General features: G+C 32.6%; 1 protein-coding gene across 1 annotated transcript in view; it reads left to right on the forward strand.

Moving 5' to 3' along the window:
- FER (fer (fps/fes related) tyrosine kinase) overlaps positions 1 to 25,145 on the forward strand; it is a 382,708-nt gene that overhangs the window by 92,536 nt on the left and 265,027 nt on the right. Inside the window, exons 6-9 of the mRNA XM_004678363.2 lie at positions 7,366 to 7,549; positions 9,616 to 9,753; positions 10,310 to 10,429; positions 22,666 to 22,788. Of these exons, the coding sequence (XP_004678420.1) occupies positions 7,366 to 7,549; positions 9,616 to 9,753; positions 10,310 to 10,429; positions 22,666 to 22,788 (565 nt within the window). The remainder of the gene's footprint in view (positions 1 to 7,365; positions 7,550 to 9,615; positions 9,754 to 10,309; positions 10,430 to 22,665; positions 22,789 to 25,145) is intronic.

A 25,145-nucleotide genomic window follows, 5' to 3' on the forward strand; every position in this document is an offset into this window, starting at 1 on the left:
TAGGTCATTTAGTCATTTCTTGATCATTATGTTGTGTTGTCTTTTGATCTCAGATGACAAAATTTTTCATTAAAAGTTGATGGAATTTTTTTTTTAGATTTGTTTATTCATACAGAACTGGGGTACAGACCAGAGATGCGGAGGGTGAGAGGACCCACCAGAGACAGAGTGGGGAGCAGAACAGGCAGATCAACGAAGTACACTAATGAGGGGAGCAGCGGGTGGGCCAGGAGAGGTCTGCCACCTCATGTGGATCTCCTCCTGGGCGCGCGGGATCTAACTCAAGCTGAAGTGGCTTGTTTCCCAGTGCTGTGCTTTAACCCGCTGCGCCACCAGCGAGGGCCCTTGATGGAAAATTTTTAATGTTGGAATACTGTTTGCTTCACTCTTAAAAAAAAAATTTAAACGAATAAGTTTCTTTTTCTTCTTATTTATTTACTTTTTAAAGATTTATTATTTATGTATATAAGAACTGGGGTACAGGCCAGAGGTGTGGGTGGTTGAGAGGATTCACCAGAGACAGAGCAGGGAGCAGAACAGGCAGATTTACTAAAATACACTGATGCGGGGAGCAGAGGGTGGGTCAGAAGAGGTCTGCCACACCAGTGGGTCACCTCCCTGGCAGGGGATCAAACCCATGCTGCAGTGGCTTCAGATAGCTTTATTGTGCAGTGTTTTATCTCGTTGTGCCACCAGGGAGGGCCCTCTTCTTATTTTCTTAATAAGAAATTTCTTAAGAATCTGCTATAAAAACTAGGTATTTTGATTATTATATTTATTTTCTACTCATTTAGGACAAGTCATGTGTTGTAGAACTATATATTGACTTTAGAACATTTTCAGTATTAAAAATTAATATTGTTGACTTGCAGTGCTAGGCAGTTTTCCTTGGAAACTGCAGCTTTGTTTCATGACTTGTTTTGCTGCTTCTTGTGAAGAACATGAATTATTTCTAATTTATTTAGTGATGTGAAAGGCAAACACTAACTTAAATTTTATTGTTCTTCTGATTATCTTCCATCCTCATTTGCTCTGAGAGTTGTATGAGTTTATTCATTTCATATTTTTTTTACAATCTCTTACTTGTTTGTTTTGTAGAAAGTGCACATCATTTTACACAGATGTCTCTGTTCATATGCCATGTTACACTTTCTCTCCAGCATTAAAAATATTTCTTAAGCATATATGTAACACATGCCAATTTTATAAAATTTAATCAATTTCACTTTGAGCCATATGGCATTAAGTAAAGCAGACTTAAATATGGTTTGCTTTGAAGTTTTATGGTTTACTTGATGATATATTGAACTATCAGAAAAGATGTTAAAAATAATTGCCTCACAGATACAGATTCTTTCTGATGTGGCTTATTTAGTTGATTATTTATAGCTAAAATTATGTTAAGGTTTTATATTTACCCAGCCACAAATTCCCCACAATAGCATTTGTGAGAGGGGCTTCTATTACATATTTAGTAGAATAGTGCCTCTGTTTTTTATCATAGATTATGTTCAGGTAAGTAAAAATACAAACAAAAAAACGGATGAGCTACTGTACACTACAAATGTTTGTAACACTCAGTCTAGGAAGTTTTAAAGGAACTTTGTGCACTAACTTTTATCAGAATAGGAAAATAAATTCCCTCAGGTTCTTCTTTATGAGAAACAGGAATATTAACACCGGTAAACTTCCTGATTACTTATAAAGCCTTGCTTACCTTTAGAGTTACAAACTATCTACTGCTGAAACTAGAGGAATTAACTGCAAGTCTCATTCAAAATTAAGTTTTCTTTTGTAGTTGTGATATTTTATAGCCAATTAAATTGATTAGACTCATTGAGTTGTCTCTTTATTAGAGTACTTTCATATGAAAACGAGTTTGAAAGGAATCTAGACCTAAGATAGAGGGTTAAATAAACAAATCCAAATTTAAAAAAATGACTAAGACTTTTAAGTTTGTTTCAGTTGATTTTCTTATTTTGAGTTCATTGAAAAATGGTAATTAACTCTATTCAAAGACCTTGGAGATTTTTTAAATTCTGAATTGTTTATGAATGATATATGATGCACTTAGAAAAAAGTTCTGCAATTCAGCTTTGCTTCTCTATTCAATTTATGGAAGAAATGAGTTCTGGAAAAATATGCTTTGTTGATTAAGTCCATTAAAATAATCTGAAAGTGAGAGAGGCTTTAGGTATTTTGTACCCTCTTATTAATATATGATTATTAATAAGCTAACTTACTGTATGAATGGTTTTCACTACATAGAGCTTAATAGATGATATTTATAAGGTAACAAGAATAAAGCACTCAGCAATTAATCTAATTTGCACTGTGTTAGAGCTGCTGAAATTGGAGTCAGCCTTATGATATCCTTATTAGAGGCTGAAATGTCATGTGGGATGGAATATACTCCTTGACTTGCAGATAGTTTCCTAAAAATAAATTGAAATCACAATAATTTGATTTTCTCCTACTTTTCTAAGTTTATTCAATAAAGATTGCTTATTTGCTTATACAGTGAAATTATGAGAAGTTTTATCCTTTTGCTGATTTCCTTTTTAAGTAACCTCCTTAACAATATTACTTTTGGACTTGATGCTAGAAAGATAATAGAAACAGAGAAGGTAAAATTGGAATCTTTCTATAAATTTGAACTTTAAATAGTTGTTTAATTTTTAAAAAATAAAAACTAGTTATACATTTTCTTGTTATGTGCCAGGTACTGTTATTTACACTAGGGATATAATAAATAACAACACAAAATTTATTGTCTCTATTAAAGTTTATATTTTGAGTAGATAGTAATCAGTAAAATAAATACATGAAGTCTATAGTATGTTCTGTGGTGATAAGTATAATAGAGAAAAATGACACTCAATAGGTGGATAGATATTTGGGGAGATTAAGTTATGTCTCATGGAGAAAGAGGAAGTGAGGGCATGAACCATGTGATTATCTGGGAGTAAAGAATATTTCAGGTAGAGGCCAAGTGTTTCAATAGCTAAAACAGTCATTGAGATTGGGTTACATCTGACATATTTAAAGAGCAGTACAGATTCTGGGGTTACTGGAATGAAAGATTGATAAGGCAAGGTATGGGATGAGATCAGAAATGAAAAGTAATGGTGGATGGCAAGGGAAGCATAGATTAATATTAAAATCTTTGTTGTCATTTTAAAATACTTTAGCTTTTATTCTGAATAAGATTGGAGCTTTTAAGTGGTGGCTTTTTTTTTTTTAATTTTAAAGTCTATTTCAACTTCACCTATTTATTTTTTTTGAATGGGAATATATGTGCATTACTCATCAATAAATGCTTAATGCTTTAAATTTACAATTACCTTATTTGTGGAAATATGAAAATCATCCACCAAAGTGGAAAAAAATACAAACAAATTGTTTTATAACTCAAAATATTCAAAATATAACATTTTTATAGCAGTCAAAACTTATAACCAAGAATTTCTTAAGTTTTACAAATGGTCATTACAATTTAATTGTTTTGATTAATGCTGGGGGAAGACACCTGTGACTCAAAAATATGGTTGACTAGCAACTAGTAGTGTTCCCTTTCTTAGACTAATGCTTTATCTTTGATTATTTCATCTGTTGAACAGAAAGTTGCCCCAAATTTAAGCATTAAATTACTCTTGCCAATTGATGGTATTTATTGGTAACATTAATATTTAAAAAGTCCCAACAACAAAAATTAGAAAGTGACCCACAATTAAAACAAAGTTAGCCTAAGGGACTTTAACAGTGCAAATAATGATATTTAACATTAATATTGGGTTTTGAATAATATTTTTTTCACAAACATAGCACCTCATTAAATATTTTCACAAACATAACACCCCATTAAATATTAAACACTTTGCAATCACAGAAAGTTCCAAAGAGAATTATGGGATACAATTGAGGTAACATTGCAAGCCAAGTCTCTGGCACAATTAAGATTGGGAATGCAGTCTGCTGATTCCCAGACTCTAAGGTGAAGCTTAATGAGCTAAGGAGACCAGTTTTTGCCAGTCTTTTGGAAGGTAAGAGTTCATGCTAGCTTCGACCTATGTCCTTGCAGTAAAGGTGACAAAACGTGGTAGAACTCTGATACACAATTACTTCTTGTTATTTTTGGTACTTATGTTCTACAAAATCACTCTGCACACAAATTAGCATTAACATAGTACTGAATCATTACCGCAACTGAACATAGGAATTAGAAGTCTGTAAACAAAGTTGTAAAACTTTGGACAAATGATCAGTGTTATTGCCTTATTTTATGTGTATATCTGTTTAAAGACACCTTTTTTAAAAAATAATATAATAGTTTACTTTTACCTCATTTTGTGCATTTTTTCATCTCATTTTTAATCCCTGTGAGCTTCCCATCACCAAATCACCCATGTGCCATCACCATAGTCTGGTGCATTTCCTTCCCCCCTGTTTTTGGTCTCATTCCCCACTCCTCCCCCATAAAATGTCTCTGGTGTATAGCTGTTCATTATTACCATTATTTTCTTGCCTGGTCCGTTACTCCTGCTATGAGTGAAACCATCTGGTATTTTTCCTTTTCTTTTTGGCTTATTTCACTAAGCATGATCTTTTCCAGTTCCATCCATGTTGCTGAAAAAGGCATTTGTTTCTCTTTTTTGGTTGCTGAGTAATATTCCATTGTATATATGTACCACATCCATATATCCAGTCATCCACTTTTGGGCATTTGGGCTATTTCCAAGTCTTTCCAATTGTAAATAAAGCAGCAATAAACATGGGAGTGCAGTATCTTTTTGATCAAAATTCAAAATATATATTTTGATCAAAATTCAAAATATAGGAAGAATAATCCAAATAATTCTCATATATTTTCACCTATGTTCCCCAAATGCTAATATTTGTGACATTTATTTTATCTTTTTCTCTCTATATATGTGGTATGTAAATATGTATGCCCTTGCGTGGATATTCAAGTACATTCATGTAGTCATCATACCTGTTTTGTTTCCTTTCACTGGAATGGTCCACGTTCTTTTTTATGATTTGACTGTTTACTTTTTAGAATAGTCATGGACAGTTATTTTGTAGAATTGTCCTTAATTTGGGTTTTTTGAATCATAAGATTTAGGTTTTTTAATTTTTCACAGAAATACAATAGGAATGACATTCTAGTTTTTTTTTCAGTGCATTGTATTTTTAGGTATGTGAGATGTTTATCCTTACTGATGTTAATTTGAAATTTTTGTTATGATGTTTACTTCTCTACTGTAAAGTTATGATTTTACTTCCCTTTTAAATTAGTAAATTATGGGGAAAAACTTTGACACTATGTCAATGTGGTGTTAGTCCTCAAACTTTTTTCTGCCACTTTGCCCATGTATTGATTTTTGCCTAATTCAATTGCTTTTGTAATTGTCAAATGGTAATTTGGTACAGGTTATGCTCATGCTACTGGGATTTATTCATTCTAATTCCTCTCAGTGGATATATTAATAGATAGGAATAAAAGAATGTACAAACACATATACACACTCACGTGCATATGTGTCTACTGCCATAACTATTTAACTGTCTGTATAAAATATTGCTGTTTCAGTCCATCAACTCAGAGTTCATTCTATTACTTCCTATTTATGTATTGTGACTTATTTTTGACAGTGAAAAACCCAGTCTGCTTTTATTTGCAATTTATTTACTTATTTGTCCAATCCTAACATAACAGAAAATAATTTTACAATTGGTAACCTATGCCTCTAAAAATGAAACTTACCATTTACTTGAGTTCCTTTCACTTTGCTCAAATAATTGTTTTACAAAGTTACTTAAATTCTTCTTTTCCTCATTCCTTTTACTATGATTACATTATTCACTGGAAATAAAGTTTGGTCTCTTTTGTTCTATATCCCACTGTAAATTATTTTTATTCTGTATCTTTGTTGATTTATTTTTGTGTGAAATGTTAATGACTTCAAAAGCCTAAACTGTATGAAGCCAAGTTATTAAAGAACAACATCATCTTTAATTATTCTTCCATTTTTACAGAAAACTACAATACTATGATATTCTTTTTCATGCTTTTGTGCTTGAGCTTGTATACTGAAAATCACAATATTTCAACTTGTAGATTTCTTTCATTCTTTCAAATTGCTGCACAAGCACTTTATTATGTTTACTCAAATATTTTCTGGACAACTAATTAATTTCTGTCTTTTTCAATTATATACATAGTTGCTATAAATAACCTTGCACATATTTGTTGGTAGTTGAGATAGATCTGTCTGTTGGCAAAGTTTGTTTTCTGACTGTGATCTGTAGGAAATGGGTTCTGAGGCTAAAATAGAATAGTAGCAGAGATCTGCTTTGGGGAAGAGATTCATTTGGGTAACACGTCTTGGAAAGGATGAAAATTAAAAAAAAAAATTGAACGGTTTATTCCCTAAATCTAAATAATAATGAACAAAATGTTTTTCAATTATCATAGAAAATTGCAGCTCTGTTTTAAAATGTAAGCTTACTTACATGCTACTCATTTATAGTAATATGTAAATATTTTCTAAATGATTTTAGTGATCAAAAAATTTTAATTTATGGCATCATAATTACATCCCAGATTTATCCCATACCAAATCTAAATTTTTCTACTTGATTTTCAAGTTTTTACAGCTTAAAGTTTCTCTATCAATATGGACATTTTCTTCATTTCCTTAAAACTTACTATTTGAGCTTATCTCTCTCTTTATCTATGCAACATAACTCTGCTTATTCTTGATTTTGCTCTGGATTCTACTTCACGAAATTATGGAATCGATATAGAGGAATGTTTTGTCAAATGTTGAATTTCCAATGTTTAATGCAGGTCCTGGCAGTGATCAGTTAATAATAAGGGAGAAAAGCAAAAAAGGTAGATGAGATGGAGGAATTTTGTTTGTTCTCTTTCTGAACATGCCATTTCTTTTAAGGTCTGTTTCCTCATTAAAATCTCTGTTGCCATTATTTTTATTGATTTCGAAAATAAGCACTTCAAAATATAAAATTTGCAAACTCCTTTTTTTTTTTTTTGGTTATATAGTTTTATGTATATTGTTCCAGTTTGGTATAAGCTCTTTGATCATGAGAAGGATCATGTATCTTTACTATTTTATAGAAGATTGAATATTATCCTTTATTGACCAGTTACTTTTATAGCAGACTCTATGCAGACTACTGACATAAATAGTATAGTACTTTGTGTGGAATTGAGCACTTGTTTGTTTAATAAGCTTTAATAAGTTGTGTGAAACAACATAAAAATTGGTCACCCAGTTGACACATAGTGAAGAAAATGTTTTTTAATGATCTGATGTTAATTTTTCTCAATGTTTTCTTCAGGAAAAGAAACAGAAAAGGCCAAGGAGCGTTATGATAAAGCCACAACGAAACTACACATGTTGCATAATCAGTATGTGTTGGCATTGAAAGGGGCCCAACTTCATCAGAATCAGTATTATGACACCACACTTCCTTTGCTTTTGGATTCCCTGCAAAAGATGCAAGAAGAAATGATAAAAGCACTGTAAGATCTATTTCCTGTTGGACATAGAGCCATTTATAAAATGACTTTAATTTTAAGCTTTTATTAATAGTTCAATTTGGCAAGCTGCATTACTGACTTAGCCATAGGATCTTTGTTTTACTTTGGACCTTCATGATGTTCTCTTCTAGTGACCCTTCATTTTTTGTTCCTCTCCAAAACAAAATCCTGAAATGGCTATCCCTTGTATTTTGTGTTTTATTCCAGTTAGCTGGATAGTTGAATGCAAACAGTTGTCAACTGTTAATAAGTAGATAGCTGTATCCAGAAAGTTGAGTGTTTGAATTGTGAGCAACTGGGAAGTATAAAAGTAAAACATTTTTTCAAAAGTTTCTTTTCCAGCTTCTTATTGACTGAGATTCATACCAACAAATATTTTCCATAGTTCTCCTATATACAAAACATATAACCTAGTATTTATCTAGGAGTTACAAGAGGATTTAGAGATAAATGGGTCATAACTTTTGTCTTCAAATAACTTACAGTATATTTTGGTCTGAGTCAAATACATACATATTTGCCACACACACTGATGCAAAAATAGCAGAGAAGCATAAGCCATCTTTAAGCAGCCTTCATCTAACTTTCACATTTAAAAGGGAAAACAATAGTGTTTTTAGTCAACCTGATTATATTAACTTTTAAGGGCATGGTAAATAGTGAAATGTCTACTTAAAGTGTTCAATTCATAATCTTTAGTTATCTTTACTTTCAATTACATATTGTAGTTGTAGAAATATTTCCTTTCCTACTTTTACTTCATGATTCATTATATTTTCCACTCTTCACATGATCCTTTAATAATAGTGTCTTCTTTATAACTAAACTATCCTTTTGAAGCATATAATAGTTTCCTATAGCATGTAATCTTTATAATTAGTTTTATTATATCTAACTTTAAAAAAAAATCAGACATGATGAGATCATTGAAATTGGATCCTATGTTGCAAGTAATTCATGCAACATCAGGGGATTTCTCTCATCATTTGACTTAAGGGTTATTATGTACATTACATTTTTATGATGACTACCTAGATGGGCTCATTTACATCAGTATCATTCTGAGTTCATTTATGATATATAAACTTAGAAGTATTTACTAAATTTGTACTAAGTATATACTGTCTTCCCTGTTTCCAAAAATAGTATCTGTCAGGTGATTTCTATAATAATTCCAAATTCTTTTATTATAATTTACTACAAAGCCAGTATTGTGTGAAATAGTATAAGCCTATTTTTTTATTACCCTGATAGAATTTTGCCATTTAAAATAAAGTTATCAAACAGATGTTTGTAATAAAGGAGATTTTGTAACATTTGCTTTTTTTTTGAGTGAGGATTTAGAAATGAAAAACTAACTTATGTCTTATATTATTTTTGGCATAGGCAGAACTCAGATTGTCTGTATACACTCATTGAGGCCACTAATGAGTAACGTTATGTTTTTACAGAATACTGTAGCTTAAATTGTAAATTGGGTCTTTTGAATTTATTAAATAAAATTAATAACTTTTATGATATTTTTGCTATTGACTAGAAGTTAAGAGAAGGAATTTATATATTGTTGAGAGTATAGAACTAGTTGAACCCATTTATTAAATATGCAGAAAAAAAAGCAGCCCAAGAATAAGAGAAGACCAAGAGATTGGGCATGTGAGGAAGTGGAAGATTGTGGACAGAAACAATAAAGAAACAGGAGCTGATCTACAAGTCCATGTTATGTAAACCAGCATTTCTCTTATACTGTTTAATACAAAGGGATCAGTACTGACCTCACATTTTGTATATATTAAACATACATTTGAAAAGGAAGTGCATTATTCTAGATATTTTGTAATTATTATATCAAATGTAAATTTTGGGGGCTTCCCTGGTGGCATAGGAGTTGAAGTCTTAGTGCTGTCAATGTAAATTGTTAACCTATAAATTGGTATAATCCCTTCACTTCACTATCCAGATACATGAAGTAAGGTGGTTTATGAATCTTTTTTATGTCTACGTCTCTTGTAAGACTTTAATATGATGTACTTTTTTTTGTTTATTCTCAGAAAAGGTATATTTGAGGAATACAGCCAGATAACCAGTCTTGTTACAGAGGAAATAGTGAATGTCCATAAAGAGATTCAACTGTCGGTTGAACAGATAGATCCTAGTACAGAATATAGTAATTTCATAGATGTTAACAGGTATGTGTAAAATTTTCATTCTTCACTATTTATGACAGTATGAGTTTTTTTCTTACTGCAGTATTTAGCTAAATTAAAAAAAGAAATATTTAAGAGTTTGTCAGGATATAGGATATTTCAAATTTGTTTGCTTTTAATTATTTTCAAAAATGATAGCTATTTAATATGTGTGTGATCTTGAAAGATTTTTCACTTGCTGTTTTGTTGTTTAAATCCATGAGATGATATCTTTATAACATTTATATAATAATGATACTGTGCCATTACATGTATATTAAATGTTGTGTGATATATCATTTACTTTTTTATGTATGCATCGTCTTATTATAATTGTGACAAGAAGAAAAAGCTAACACCCACATTCTACAAATGAGGAATCTAAGGCTTAAGCTACATGAGTGAATTTTTGTTGTGTGGAGTTTAATTTGACTTATTTTGTGTTTATTTTGTTAATGTAATTTTGGATAGGAAAAATATATTCTGACTTTGGTGTGTACTACAATGCATTATCATTGTACATTCATATTGATCAGAATTATTTTTCATACTTTCATAGAACAACAGCTGCAAAAGATCAAGAAATTGAGTTTGATACATCCTTACTAGAAGAAAATGAAAATCTTCAGGCAAATGAAATCATGTGGAATAACTTAACAGCAGAAGGTTTACAAGTAATGTAAGTGTTTAAAAAATAATTTTTCTTCATTGTTATATATGCTTTGCCATCTTATCTTTTGAAAATTTACCTCAAATCATTTATACAAAAGTATCCATCTAATATAATTGAACAATCTCTTTTCTATTATTTGATAACATTGTAGTGCCACAAATCTCTAATAAGATCCGAACTGGTTCTTGAAAGCAGTTTAATGTCTTTAAAGATGACTAAATGGGGGACTGATTAGGATGAAGGATTGATGATCATGTTACATTGATTATTGATGAGATGTTGAGACATAGTCGTGTCCTACAGCAGAGTTTTTTCCCCTAAAAGTCATATTAGGATTATGATAGCTGCCTCCAGGACTTTGAAGCCTGCATAGGAATCTCTCTTTTTCTTTAATTATAATGCTGCACGGTTAGTTATCTCTCTGCTTCTGGTTCTTGCTCTGGATTATTTTATCTGTAGGGGAAATTTGGCAGTATTTGCAGAACATTTTTCTTATCAGGTGGAAAGGTGATTACTGATTTCTAGTGAGTAGGGGACATGAATAACTGCTAAATATTCCACAGCACAGTCCCCTACAAGAAAAAGAAGAAAATGTCAACTGGGTATAAAACACTTGTGCAGTGAGAAATACCATTTCTTTCTTCTTGTGCTGCTTAATGAATTCATGTAACACAGATTATATTTTTGTTACTATTATGTTGCTCACAAATAATTTATTCATTCAAATATATTTGCTGTATTTAAGATAGCAAGACTTAATAGCATCAGGGAATTTACACTGAAATTAATCATGTAATTTTAGTAAGCATCAAGAAAAAATGAGCAGATAGATATTGGAGTACAATATGGTTAAGTTAAAAATAGCTATACTGGGCCTTTCTGCTGGTACAGGTGGTTAAATCTCAGCATTGTGAAGCTATTCACAGCCACTGTAGCATGAGTTCAAATCCTAACCAGGGTGCTAACCCAATGGTGCAGCACAATGCTCCTATTTCCTCAGTATATTTCACTGGATCCACCTGTTGTGCTCCCCACTCCATCTCTGGTGAATGTGCTCACCCTCCTATACCTCAGATTTACACCCCAGCTCTTGTATGAATAAATAAATAAGTCTTTAAAAATATATAGTATTACCTGTTTTATGTTAATGGAAAATAGGAGGGTTTTGTGACCAAATAATTTGTTACATTGCTTTTTTAGTGTGTAATGAGAGCAAAACTAGTTATTCTCATAAATCATTGTTTCTTAATTTAGGTGATGAAGCAATGAACAAAAATGTAATAAAATATAATAAGTCTGATAATATGATAGGAAGGTTAATTGCCTACATCTCACTGAGGCAAAACTTTAGCTATATTTTATTGAACAGTGTCTGTATTTAAAATGTGAGTTTAAGAGTGGGTTTTCCTTAAGAAATGTATTTCAAGAATGAGTAATTCAGTGTGTCTGTTGACAGTGTTACAATTAGGTAACTCCATTAAAACCTACATTTATTATTATTTTTATGTAATGTATGAAGAAATTCATTCTCTTAGCCATAAATTAGTGCTTCAAAGTTAAATAAACACCTACTCTGAATCATTAATCATGTGTTGTTGATTTTATTCAAATATTATGTTTAAAGAAGTAAATAGGACAATATGAAGATCCTTCTTGGAAAAATAAATATAACTTATCTGTTAACCTGGGACAATTAAAGACATGGAAATTTTAGAAAAAGGAAGCTATTTTTTATCTAATAGTATTATAAAGATTAAATAATTTGCTAATACTCAGTTTTGCATATGGTTTTGAAAATAAGCACTCCTAAGAGACTTATAAAAAAAAACGTAAGATTGCTACATATCTACATGTTGAGGTGTGAAGCTGTACTCCCCAAATTATGTGTTATATAAATGAATGGTAGATCAGTAAAACTTGATTAAACATGTAAAAACATCAATTAGAGTAACTTTTGGAGAATAATTTAACAATGTTTATTAAAATGAACCTTGCACATAACCTTGACATAAAAACCCTACATCTAGGACTTTAGCTTACAAGTGTGCAGAGGTATTATTAGGTATGTTGTCTGTGCCTGAATGGACAGATTATTTGTTTCATGCCTCATTTTCCTCAAATATGAAATATTAAGAATAATGGCACCTACCTCATTGTCATCATGAATATTGTATACTAAGTGTAGAGTACTTATTGTAGTCCCTCACAAATATTAAGTTCTGTGTTTGGTTTTTGTTGTTTTCTTGTAATTGTTTGGGGAGATTTTATTGACTAAGGATGGTAAATGTGATGCTTAGGTTTCTGAGGTGTCTGTGGATATACTTGATATTTGAAAAAAATAGTTATGTCAAAATGGGTTAAAGAAGGGCCCTCCCTGGTGGTGCAGCGGTTTAAAGCACAGCACTAAGAAGCTTAAGCCACTTCCACATGAGTTGAATCCCCTCCTGCCCTGGAGGAGATCCACACGCTGAGGCAGACCTCTCCTGACCTGCCCACTGCTCCCTTCAGCAGTGTGCTTTGTCCGACCGCCTGTTCTGCTCCCCACTCTGTCTCTGATGAGTCCTCTCACCCTCTGCATCTCTGGCCTGTACCCCAGTTCTGTATGAATAAATAAAATAAATCTTTAAAAAAATATAGGTAAAGAAAATTAAGTTAAGATGTAAGATATTATGTTACCTTCATTACTTGTTAAATCTAGTATACACAAAATTCAGTATAGTCAAAAATATTTTCAGATTTTAAGATAATTTGTAGGTTTTATTTTCATTATTTTAATTTTTTAAAAAGATTTATTTATGTATACAAGTCCTGGGGTACAGCTCAGAGCTACAGGGAATGTGAGAGGACTCATCAGAAATAGAGTGGGAGGCAGATAGGCCAAAATATACAGCTCAGGAGAGGTCTGCCACGCCATGTGGGTCACTTCCCTGACCGGGGATCAAACTCATGGTGCAGTGGCTGCAGATAGCTTCAATGTCCTGTCCTTTATACCCTTTGGCCACCAGGGAGGCCCCTTAATTTTCTTACTTTAATGTCTGCATATGAATGAGGGTTTGAGAAATTATACACACACACACACACACACACACACACATTATTTGGATAAAACCAAGGTCTATTAGAGTCTCATAACTGTCTCTTTGTTTTGGCAAACAATGGAAAAACCCTAAATGTTTACTACTAAGGTTTTGTTAAATGAATGATGATATTTCCATGCTATATACACAATTTTCCATGTTTTTCAGGTTTTAGAAAGAAAAAGATTTATGTATATGCTTGTATAAGAATATATGGAAATGTATGATAAGGAGAAAATTCAAGTTAAATGATGATATTAATTGATTAAATCTATTAATTAAAAAAAGTGTGTGGAGTGTGTGTGTGTAACATATCTTGGAATCAAGATGAATGGAAGGGGTAAGCAGGACCAGTATTTATAATAATGTTAAATAAATGTGGTTTTACTTATCTACTCTTTCCAATTTTACTTTTAGCTTGAGTCACTCTAAGATATTTATATCTCCTCCATTTGTGTCATTTCCTCATGCTTTCACTAAATGTTTGTTCCTAAATCACATTGCTTTACATGGTATAGAATAGAATATTCTCAGTAAGAATATTTGAAAATGCTGTTTTTTTATGTCTTTTTCTGTATTTTTGCTTAGCTCATCTAAGAGGTCTAGTACTTTATTAAGAAATGGTATTACAGAAAACTAGAGAAGTACATTTCTTTTTTTTTTTTGGCAATCATTTATGTTTGTTTAAGTGATAAGCATCAGTATCACTTGTGAAAGATTACATCTGTTTGGAAGTGAGAATCATTCATTTTTAACTCCTGTAAGTAGGAGTCATGTTGGCAGTCTACCAGAAAGCTGATTAGTAGTGACTAAGAAACAAAGACAAACTGCTAGACTGCATTTTTCTTGGACTTCTGAAAATTCTTGGCTCGGTATTAGATGTTGTAAATGATTAATTAACATCTTTGTTAAATGGGTGGGTTAATTGTTTTATGTAAATATTTTAGGGACTTTCTGAACAGCAGCTCTCATCTCCAGTTTCATGTTAACATTACTATCACTATGTTAGTAGTTTCAATGAGGCAACTTACGGATAGCAAGTAATCCCCAAATGATGTGAACATTAACATGTCTGCCAAAAGAGGAATTTTTGTTAACTCTAATAAAATAGTAAAGAACTTAGGTCCTGTTTAGCTCTTTTGTTTACTCATTTTCTCATTTTAAGTTAAGTTTCTTTATTTTAAGTTGTTACTGCCTATCAGTAGGAAATGTACTTGAATTCAAGAATAATTGTATTTCTAAAAATAACCTCATGTCTCATATTTCCTAATATATTAATAAAAACTTAGTCATAATGTGTTTAGTTTTCAGAGTGGAATATAAATAGAATCTCCTAATTTCTTGTATCAGCAACACTGTACTGTCAATGAAACAGGAGTTGTGGAACAGGCTGGACATTTCAGGATGCTGCTCTATGAGCAAAATATTGACTTTTTTATTGATAGAATAATTATACAGCATCCATTATCTGGTATAGGAGATGAAGAGAAAGAGTTGGTGAAAACTGAAAATGTGCTTGTGTCATCTAGGGCTTCAGTGGTGGTGAATCTGCTGACCAGGTATTTTTTATATGCTTTTTGACCTGGTATTGTAATGGAAACCATACCCCAGACCTCCACCTATTGTTCCAGTCTTATCAACAAGGCATCCAGTCCTACTGATCAGTCCTTGGGCATAAAGTCACACATCAGTCAGTGGCCCTGCAGTTATTCCCAGCCTTACCTCCTGATATATACCCATTGTCCCCAGGGCAATTCATAGTCCTTCTCTTGTTTATCTTGAAAGGAGCTTTGTAGGGTCTGGTATACTACTTTTTTTTTCCTTTTGGTAGAATATACTTTTTTTTTCCCCAATTAATCTTACTTTTTAAAAATAATATAAGTTTATTTTTACATCATTTTCTGCATTTTTCCATCTCCGTTGTAGTCCCTGTGGGCTTCCCACCATCAAATCACCCATGTGCCGTCACCATAGTCCATTGCATTTCCCTCCCCCAGAATGTACTTTTTTAAAAAAATTATCCATTTATTACATCATCATTCATTTTTATACAAATGATTTCCCTGTGAAATTCCCTCTACCAATTAACCTGTGCACCATCACCATAGTCCTTGTGCTCTTCCTGTCCTGGTATATTACTTTCTTTTAGGTTCGATAATTGATAGACCAGGCTGTTCTGATCTTGTATGGGAATGCAGAACTGCACAGAACAAAATTGTAACCAAGGAGGCCATTTAATTCTAGCAGACCCTTGTGCCTTCCTGGTGGTTTAAGGATTTAAGACTGAGCATTATGAAGCTATCTACAGCTTTTGCAGCATGAATTTGATCTCCAACCAAGGAGAGGACCCACGTGGTATAGCAGACCTCTCCTGTTTCACCTACTGCTCCCCTTAGCAGTGTATCTCAATACATCTCCCTGTTCTGCTCCCCACTCTCTCTCTGGTGCATCCTCTCACCCCCTTCCCCATTTCTGGTCTACACCTCAGCTCTTGTATGCATAAATAAATATATCTTTAAAAAAAAAGTCTAGCAGACTTATACTAACTGAAGAATAGTAATTTTCTATTTAGAAAAAGATTCTTAGGACATGAGTTAGCTAACTGTAGCCTATCTATGTAGTCTAGTTTGCCATTATTTTTGTGCAGTCTCTAAGCTAAGAAGTTCACATTTTTAAAGGTCAAAAAATAATGAAAGAATTCTATTTTCGACACATGGAAATTATATAAAATTCAAATGAGCATTATTACTACGTAAAGTTCTATTTGAACACTGTCACATTCATTCCTTTGCCTGGTGTCAGTGGTTGATTTTCTTTTATAATGCCAGAGTCGAGCACTTGTAACACATCATATGTGGCATTGTCATTTCATCATGCTGCTATTTGGTATACTACGGGTCACTGCAACACATTTTGAGTGTCACATATATTTCTGTAATACAGCATTGTATTTAGTGTTTTATTATTATTCACGTTATGTCAAAATGAGAGTAAAAAAGGAATTATGCAATATTAAGGCACAACAGTGTGAATTATTTCATTATCAAATTTGATGGCAGCATTGTGTTACACAATGCCACTGTCACTGTGTTAAAAGAATATATGTTGACTAGAGGGAATAATCTTCTCACTGAGATCACTAATTAGAAAAATCAGAAAATTTAAAATAAATGCCTAACCATGAAATTTTTCAGAAAAATAAGAAATGCAAATGAATATACAAGTTGAATGAGTTTCTGGCTCACTCATTTGTTAACAAATCAAGGAAAGCCATTTATCAGTGATGAATTAATTAGTCTTTCACTGCAGTAATTAAAAAAATATGTCTAGAGAAAGTAAACTTTTGATGACAGTCTTTAAGTGAGAATGTTTGTTTGACAAGTTGAGGACATCAGGAACTATGTCATTAGTTAACTTAAAAAATAATAGAACAAATCATTTTAGTCGGTTTATCCTGGCTTTTGAGTTGCAGGTGTTATCAAAACTGCTTAATTTTTTATTTAAGATCAGTATCAAGTTTGAGATGACTATAGAATTACTCTTTACAAATAATTTATGTAGAATAACCACATATAAGAATGTTTCCAAAGAAATTGAGATAGCTATAATTCAAGATAAGCTGAAGTAGAACCTGTTAAAATGTGTTTTAACTGATAACGTTAAAAATATGAGTGGATCAAGAAGAGCTTTATTTAGCTGGATAAATTTACAAAGTTTGTCAAAATGTTAGGTGTCTCAATCCTGTTGTTATTTACTGTATTCATTTGCAGGTATTTTGTGGAGAATATTTGAATCTAATCACATGTGATTATACTAATGATGTAAATAGAGAACTTTGCTCTTGTAAAATTGATCATCATTGATTCCACTGAATTTTTGTAAGGAATTGAAACTGAATATCTTGATTTGCCTTTCATATAAAGCTTTGATGATTTGGAAGTAGTAAACTTTTATTTTGTTTACTTGTTTATTTTGTGCTAAGAGTTAGGGTCGACATTTTTCATAAAAAAGCTTTTTGAAAATTAGCTCCTTCTGAAGACTTGTTGTAATACAGTGCTTATACTGAGAACTCAAATTGCATTAGTCATTTTTTTTTTTAAGATTTATTTATTTGTGCATACAGAGCTGGGGTACAGGCCAGAGGCTCAGGGGCGGTGAAAGCTTTCACCAGACACAGAGTGGGGAGCAGAACAGGCAGATCAACGAAATACACTACTGAGGGGAACAGCAGGCGGGTCAGGAGAGGTCTGCCAGCCATGTGGTCACCTCCGGGGCAGGTGGGAATCGAACTCATGCGGAAGTGGCTTTAGCTTCTCAGTGCTGTGTTTTAACCTGTTGTGCCACCAGGGAGGGCCTGCATTACAATCATTTTGATGACAACTAATGTATTTTAATCTCACGTAATGTCAAGCTGTTTTATATATATTTTGTTTGGTTTTTCAAGTGTCCCATTTCCACCAAAATTGTACCTGAAATATTTTCTAAGCATAAAATACATTTACAGCAATGTTTGACCTTGATGCAAATGTTTCTGTATTCAAAAATCCATTTGTCAATTGAATAGTTCCCACATACGTTCGAATTAGAATGAGTGTGCAATGTAATTACTTGCTAAAAAGTGTGCAATATAATTTTATAAATGTCTGCTAAATAATAAATGTACTCAAAATCATGTTAGTGGATATGATATTATTTGACAGCACCCACTGTATAAGGGCATTTTTAAAGATGAAATACATAAAATGTCATTGTATATCCGCAATAACAAATAAGCATTTACAGTTAATTATTGTTAAGTGATAACTATGAACTCCATTGGTAACAAAGAAATGTAAACAGATACTCATTTTTCATGGAAATAAGAAACTTCATATTACCACAGTTAAAGTTCTAGGAATAGACATTGCTGTAAAAGGAAAAAGAATTTTATTAAAAATGTGGTAAATCCTATTTTTAATTTAATATGATTGTAAAGTCCCTTTATTTTTCCTTAATTTGGAATAGTGTATTGGTAAGATATAATCTATGCTTGATTTTTTTTTAAAATATATTCAGGCCTATATTTGTCTTGGGAGAAACATCATTTTTTGAATTAAATTGCTAATAAAATTTTATTTACAAAAAAGTAAAAGATGAAATTCAAAGTTACTTTTCAGAATAACATTTCTCATAAAACTAATGTAAGTGGTTAATAATATAGTGTTATATTTAAAGCAAAAATGCTTTGCTAAAAATATGTACTAAGAACTTTAAATGTATGCATCATAGTCATAGAATAATATTTTCAACTCAAGTGTCAATTTCATTTACTAGAAGAGGAAATGGAAGTTAACAAAAATAAATATTGGGTGTCTGGCTCTAGGACTGGTTTCTGTAACAACAGAATAGTAGACTATAAAATACATTAGAACTACAGAGTTGTGAACACAGTTCAGAGTTGTGAACACAGATATTTCTTTTACTTTTACCTTGTATAGAGCTTAGCTTGATGAAAGGAGCCAGTCCTGAATTCACTCATACAGAGAACTGACGCTTCCCTCACTGTGTCACTTTAGTATTGGTTTATATGTCTGTTGAACTTTAGAATTCTTTGGTGTATGAAAGACAGGATGTTTTCTGATTGAATTTTATCTTTGATTTCACCTCAGATATAATTCAGAATGAGAAAAAGCTGGAGTCTAGGGAGCTACTAAGGAATTGCAGAAAAAGTTTAATGTGTAAAACTCTAGTGAGGAAAAAAGAGGCATAGGAAACTGAGTTGAGTACACAATGTCTGCATACTGTACTAGGTGGAAGAGATAGGAGTTTACAATGGTGCAAGCACCTTTCAGTTTAGAGACAGAAGGAAAAGAATAGACCAGAGGACGGCAACATGGGGAAAAACGCTATCAATTCAGCTTTAATGTAACATGCAAAATCAGTGGTGAGAAACTGGTTTCTTCCCTGTTTCTTCCAAATTTTAGGATGACAGAAAGTAGCTCAAACAAGTTCTAGGAATGGTTCTGTGTTTCAAACTATTAAGAGAATAGTAAGAGATTACATATGAGGCAGAGTTTTAAAACAACACAGATTGATGTATAATTACTGAATTCTTTGTAATTATTTGATAACTTAAACCAGAAGCTGAAATATAGCTTTTTTGAGAATGATCTCTGATTCTATTTATTATTTCTTTTCTGTTAAATTGTATTTTTTCATTGAGATAACAATGTTCTATAATATTGTATATGACTCAGAGGTATAGTTTCACATCTTTCAGATGCATGTTACTACACCACACACATACTCCCCACGTACCCATAGTTCTCCACCATAGTTCATTGGACCCCTTTCCCAATTTTATCTCTACCATTTCACTCCTCCTTTGGTATTCTCAATTGTATAGTCAGATTTCTAGGGTGTGTTTTGGTTTTCAGTATTCTACCTGGCATTAGCTTTCTCCTGAATTATTTCTCTCATGTCTAGTTACATTCATATTGTCATAAATGTTGAGATGTAGTTTATCATATTTTTGGTAGCTAAGTTGTATTCCGTGGTATGTATTACATGTATATGTCTGTCTGGCTCTCTCTCTCTCTCTCTGTACCTATACGTACACATATTTCTACCCATTTTTTAATTGGTTTATTTCTTTTTTCTTGTTCACTTGTATGAGTTTTTGTATATTTTGGATATAAGCCCTTTGAGAGATATAAGAATATGCAAAAGTCTTTTTTTTCCACTCAGTAGTGTCTTCATTTTAAAGATTGTTTCTTTTTCGGTGCAGAAGCTTTTTACTTGACCCATTTCTGTACACTTTGATTTCCCTTGCAGTTGGAGTCAAGTACCTCAAAACATCCATGAAATCTGTGTTGTGGAGTGTTTTGCCTGTGTTGGATGTATTTTATAGTTTCAGGACTTACATCCAAATCTGTAATTAGTTTAGTTAATTTTGTATGTGGTATGAAATAGTGATAGAGTTTCATTTTGTGGCATCTGTATTCCCATATCCTTTGTTCAAAAGACTTTCACGTCTTTATTTTATACTCTTGGCTCCTTTGGCATAGATTAAGTGTCTATAAAAGTGTGGGTTTCTTTCTGGGCTCTCAGTCCTTCTATTAAGCTATGTGTCTGTTTTTAGTATAATATCATACTGTTTTTATTACTATAACTTTCTGCTGTAGTTGAAGCTTGTAATTATGATTCTCTGTTCTTTTTATCAGAATTGCTTTGGCTATTCAGGGCCTTCTTTTGTGGTTCCATGTGAATTTCAGTCATGGTTGTTTTTTACTTTCGAATAATGACATTGAAACTTTGATAGGGATCACAATGAATCTATATATTGTTTTGGATAAAATATGTTCATTCTTGAATTGCATGGGATTGGGATTATCTTTTCATTTCTTGGGCCTCTCTTTTTCTTCCTCTTTCCTTCCCTCTCTCCCTTTTTCCTTCCTACCTACGTTGGTTTACAACGTTGTGTATATTTAGAAGTACAGTAACTCTCCTTCAGATTTGTTTCCCTACCACACCCAACCCCCAAACACCTATATTCCATCTCTAGTCCACTATGCTCCCTTCCCTCTTTGTCTTCTATTTCTTTTAACAGTGTCTTATAATTTTCATTGTGAAGTTCCCTTGCCTGATTTGTTAAGTTTATTTAATTTTCGTAATGCATTAATAATTGGGTTGATTTTAATACAATAATGTCTTCATGATCAAGTAAACAGGATATTGCGATCCTAAGTCAGTTTACCAAATAAATGAAGTTCATAAATATGATTTTACTAGATTTTAAAAAGATTTATTTATTTATGCATACCAGATCTGAGGTTCATGCTAGTGGTGCAGGGGGGGTAAGAGGTTCACCAGAGAGAGAGTGGGGAGCAGAACAGGCAGATTGATGAAGTATACTGCTGAGGGGAGCAGTGGGCAAGACAGGAGAGGTCTGCTGGGCCACCTCCCTGGGATTGAATTTATGCTGAAGTGGCTGCAGCTAGGTTTGTAATACTGTGCGTTAATCCATTGCACCACCAGGGAGGGCCCTAATTTTACTAGATTAGATGCAAATCTCTTAGAAATATGTTTAAAGTTGCAGATTAAAATTAATATTTCCCTGATAAGGTGGGTAATTATTATAAGCATCATTGATCATATTTCTCTGGGATACTATAATGCCCTCTGAAAGTTACAGAGATTTATTTTGTTGTTATTAACTGCAAACAAAATATGAAATCTGAATTGCACTAAGAAGCTAAAGCCACTTCCATATGAGTTCGATTCCCACCTGCCCCGGAGGTGACCACATGGTGTGGCAGACCTCTCCTGACTCGCCTGCTGCTCCCCTCAGCAGTGTACTTCATCTATCTGCCTGCTCTGTTCCCACTCTGTCTCTGGTGAAGCTTCTAGCTGCCCCTGAGCCTCTGGCCTGTACACCAGTTCTGTATGCACAAATAAATAAATCTTTCAAAGAAAAAATAATGGCAAAGTCAGAATTTAAATACCTATTTGTCTGAAAACCACAAGCATGATTTTTAACTGTATGCTTTTCTTGGAACAGTACAGGTATTTATTTGTTTTAGTTCTCTTCTATTTTCTGTTTTTCTTTTTCCTTTCAGTGAAGAAAATTCCCCAGAACATTCACTGACCAACGATTGTTGAAATGTTCTTTTCTTTGCTTTTTAGTATGTCCACCCTTAGCCAATGCATCTGTTTGGCAACTGTACCCTTTATGTAACTAAGGAGTTCAACTTTAACTGTTACATAATTTACATTAAAATTACATTACATGGGCCCTCCCTAGTGGCGCAGCGGGTTAAAGCACAGCACTAAGAAGCTGAAACCACTTGCGCATGAGTTCGATTCCCGCCTGCCCCGGAGGAGACCCACATGGCGTGGCAGACCTCTCCTGACCCGCCCGCTGCTCCCCTCAGCAGTGTACTTCGTCAATCTGCCTGTTCTGCTCCCGCTCTGTCTCTTGTGAAGTCTTTCGCAACCCCTGAGTGTCTGGCCTGTACCCCAATTCTGTATGCACAAATAAATAAATCTTTAAAAAAAAATTACATTACATGTAGGTATACTTTGGGATTACAACCTTAGTTGTCTAATTACTTTGGCATATATGTGTGCGCTTAATGCTAGTATAATCAATATGTTGTTTGATATTGAGAAAACTGTTCATTTCAGGTTGAAAACGTTAGCAGAAGAACTTATGCAGACACAGCAGATGCTTTTAAATAAAGAGGAGACTGTCATGGAGTTAGAAAAAAAAATTGAAGAATCGTCTAAGACGTATGAAAAGAAGTCTGAGTAAGTAAAACAAAAATAATTTGAAGACAGTTAATTGTGGACATTTAATTGAAGTATAGTAATACTTTAGTGATATGTATAAAATTCTGAGAAATTAAAATTTTCATTTTAAGTATAATATTTGCATACTTTTCATACTTTTCTAGGTCTCTGAAATGACTGTGTTTTTATCAATAGTGTACTGATCATATCTTAATATTTAATGGCTTGAACTATTTTCTGAACTATTTTGTTAAAGTCTATCTTTACTTTTATCTATAAGACTATAGATAAAATAAAAATCCTTCTGAGATTTGCTATGTATTACTACTGTTTTCTTCTTGATTTATGAATTTGTAAATATTCAGTAGCTTTCTGGGTCACCTGATTTTACCTGTCTTGGAATAATCTTGTTTTTACTGGTTGACTATACTTTTTACTCCTTTCAATTTTTAATTTTATATAAAATTAAGATTTTTAATCTACTCTGGTAATTGTTTGCATGTCCAATAGTGGATACTATTTGGAATAACCACTTAAGTTAGACTTAATTAGTTGGACTTCTCTGGTCTTTAATTGCTCTTTTTTCCAAAACACCTTTTAAATACTCTCTTCTCTCAAATTTCTCATCTCTTAATCTTCCAGCATTATAGTCCACACCGATGCACCCTTCTACATTACAGATAAAATTAGTCTCATCATCATATGACAACTCTCTGTTTTATGAATAGATACTCAAATTCACCTAAACTTACAACTATTCTCTTTCAAAATCAATGGTAGAACTGTTACTTGTCCTAACTAGAGTATTTCTTGTGCTTTTTTTCATATTCTTTCACCTATTGCTCAGAACATATAGTTTTTTAACTTTTTTATTTACTTAGTGACGTTATTTGATATTTTTCTTTTTCTTAAAAAAATTCAATTAAATTATTCTTTTTACATCACTGTAGTTCCCATCATTCTCCCACCACCATATCACCCATGAACCATCATCATATTCACTTGTGTTCTTCTTGCCCCTGTTTTGACCACCCTCTCTCCCTATCCTTTGCTATATGTTGCAGATCTATGATCAGCTTGCTAATTTTTATATAGTATATTCATATTTTTTTCCCCTTAACTGTGTACTGTACCCACTTTTTAAATATGGTAAGCTTTACTTCTGAAAACAGTCTCATCTTTTTCATTTACCCCAGATGACCTTTTGTTAATGTCTGTACTTTTTCCTCCAACTACTATTGTTTCCTTAGTCAAACATGTTCTAAGAATAATCATGCTCACTTATCTTCAACTTACATGTGGTTTTCATCTCACATTTACCTGGACCCTGCCCCATTAACTATTGAAAGGTTTTTCTAAGGTTACCAATGACCACTACATAGCTATATTAAGAAACTCTTAATTGAACTCCTCAGTCTCTGAGTTTGTTGACGTTATGTTCTTTCTGTTTCCTTAAAATTTGGGACTTAGGATGCCAGATTTTACTCATCTTTTTTTTGGGTTCTGCTTGCTTTTAAACTCAGTCGTTTTCACTCAGAGTTGCCTAATGCATGGCCATATATGGGTCCTCTATACCTAAAACCTCCTGAAGATGACCAACATTTATTTTCACTCAGATTTCTCCTTATCTGTGACTGAGTACAATCTAGTTTGCTTTTAGTGTTCTTTACTTTGTTAATGGCAATATGTTTTATCTTATTATTTAACACAGCATATTAGGAACCTACCACTACCATTTATACTAAGCACTTATTAGAAGTGGATATTAAGAATCCTATTTGTACTCCTGAACCTTATAGATGTAGTGACAAGAGAATTTCAGTTACTCTGGGCATTCTATTAATAAATTGGTAGTTTCTAAAATTATACTTAATAGAAAATTCCATCTGTATTTTAAAACTAAAATTTATCAAACATTGTGCACATAAAATTGAAGGAATAAAATATCTTTTGCTTTTGTCTATTTGTGAATAAGCCCCTTTACATGTATATAGATGATCAGATAATTCAATTTTTTATGGCTTTTAAATGTACACATTATGACTCCTATGTTAAAATTCAGTGTATATGAACAAAGAGAACAAGCTAGCAGACCATCTCACTAGTATGTCTGACTAAATATTGTTAGAATAGGCACTCGTTATGGGTTACTCTAGAAATTGTGAGGTTCTTTGATTTTTTTTTACTCTATCTACATAATGAGTGTGATTCATGTTCTTCTATGTATTTATATTTCTCAAGAGATAAGTATGGGAGTAAAGGAGAGGGAGCTTAAAGGATGACTATATGGGAAATACCTTTTCTTGAGTTCTTATTCTGTTCCATATATTGGTCTGCATTCTCTCTCTACACACACAGACACACACTCTCTCTCT

This window comes from Condylura cristata, unplaced genomic scaffold (assembly GCF_000260355.1).
Source record: "Condylura cristata isolate star-nosed mole 26May11 unplaced genomic scaffold, ConCri1.0 scaffold00007, whole genome shotgun sequence".
NCBI lineage: Eukaryota > Metazoa > Chordata > Mammalia > Eulipotyphla > Talpidae > Condylura > Condylura cristata.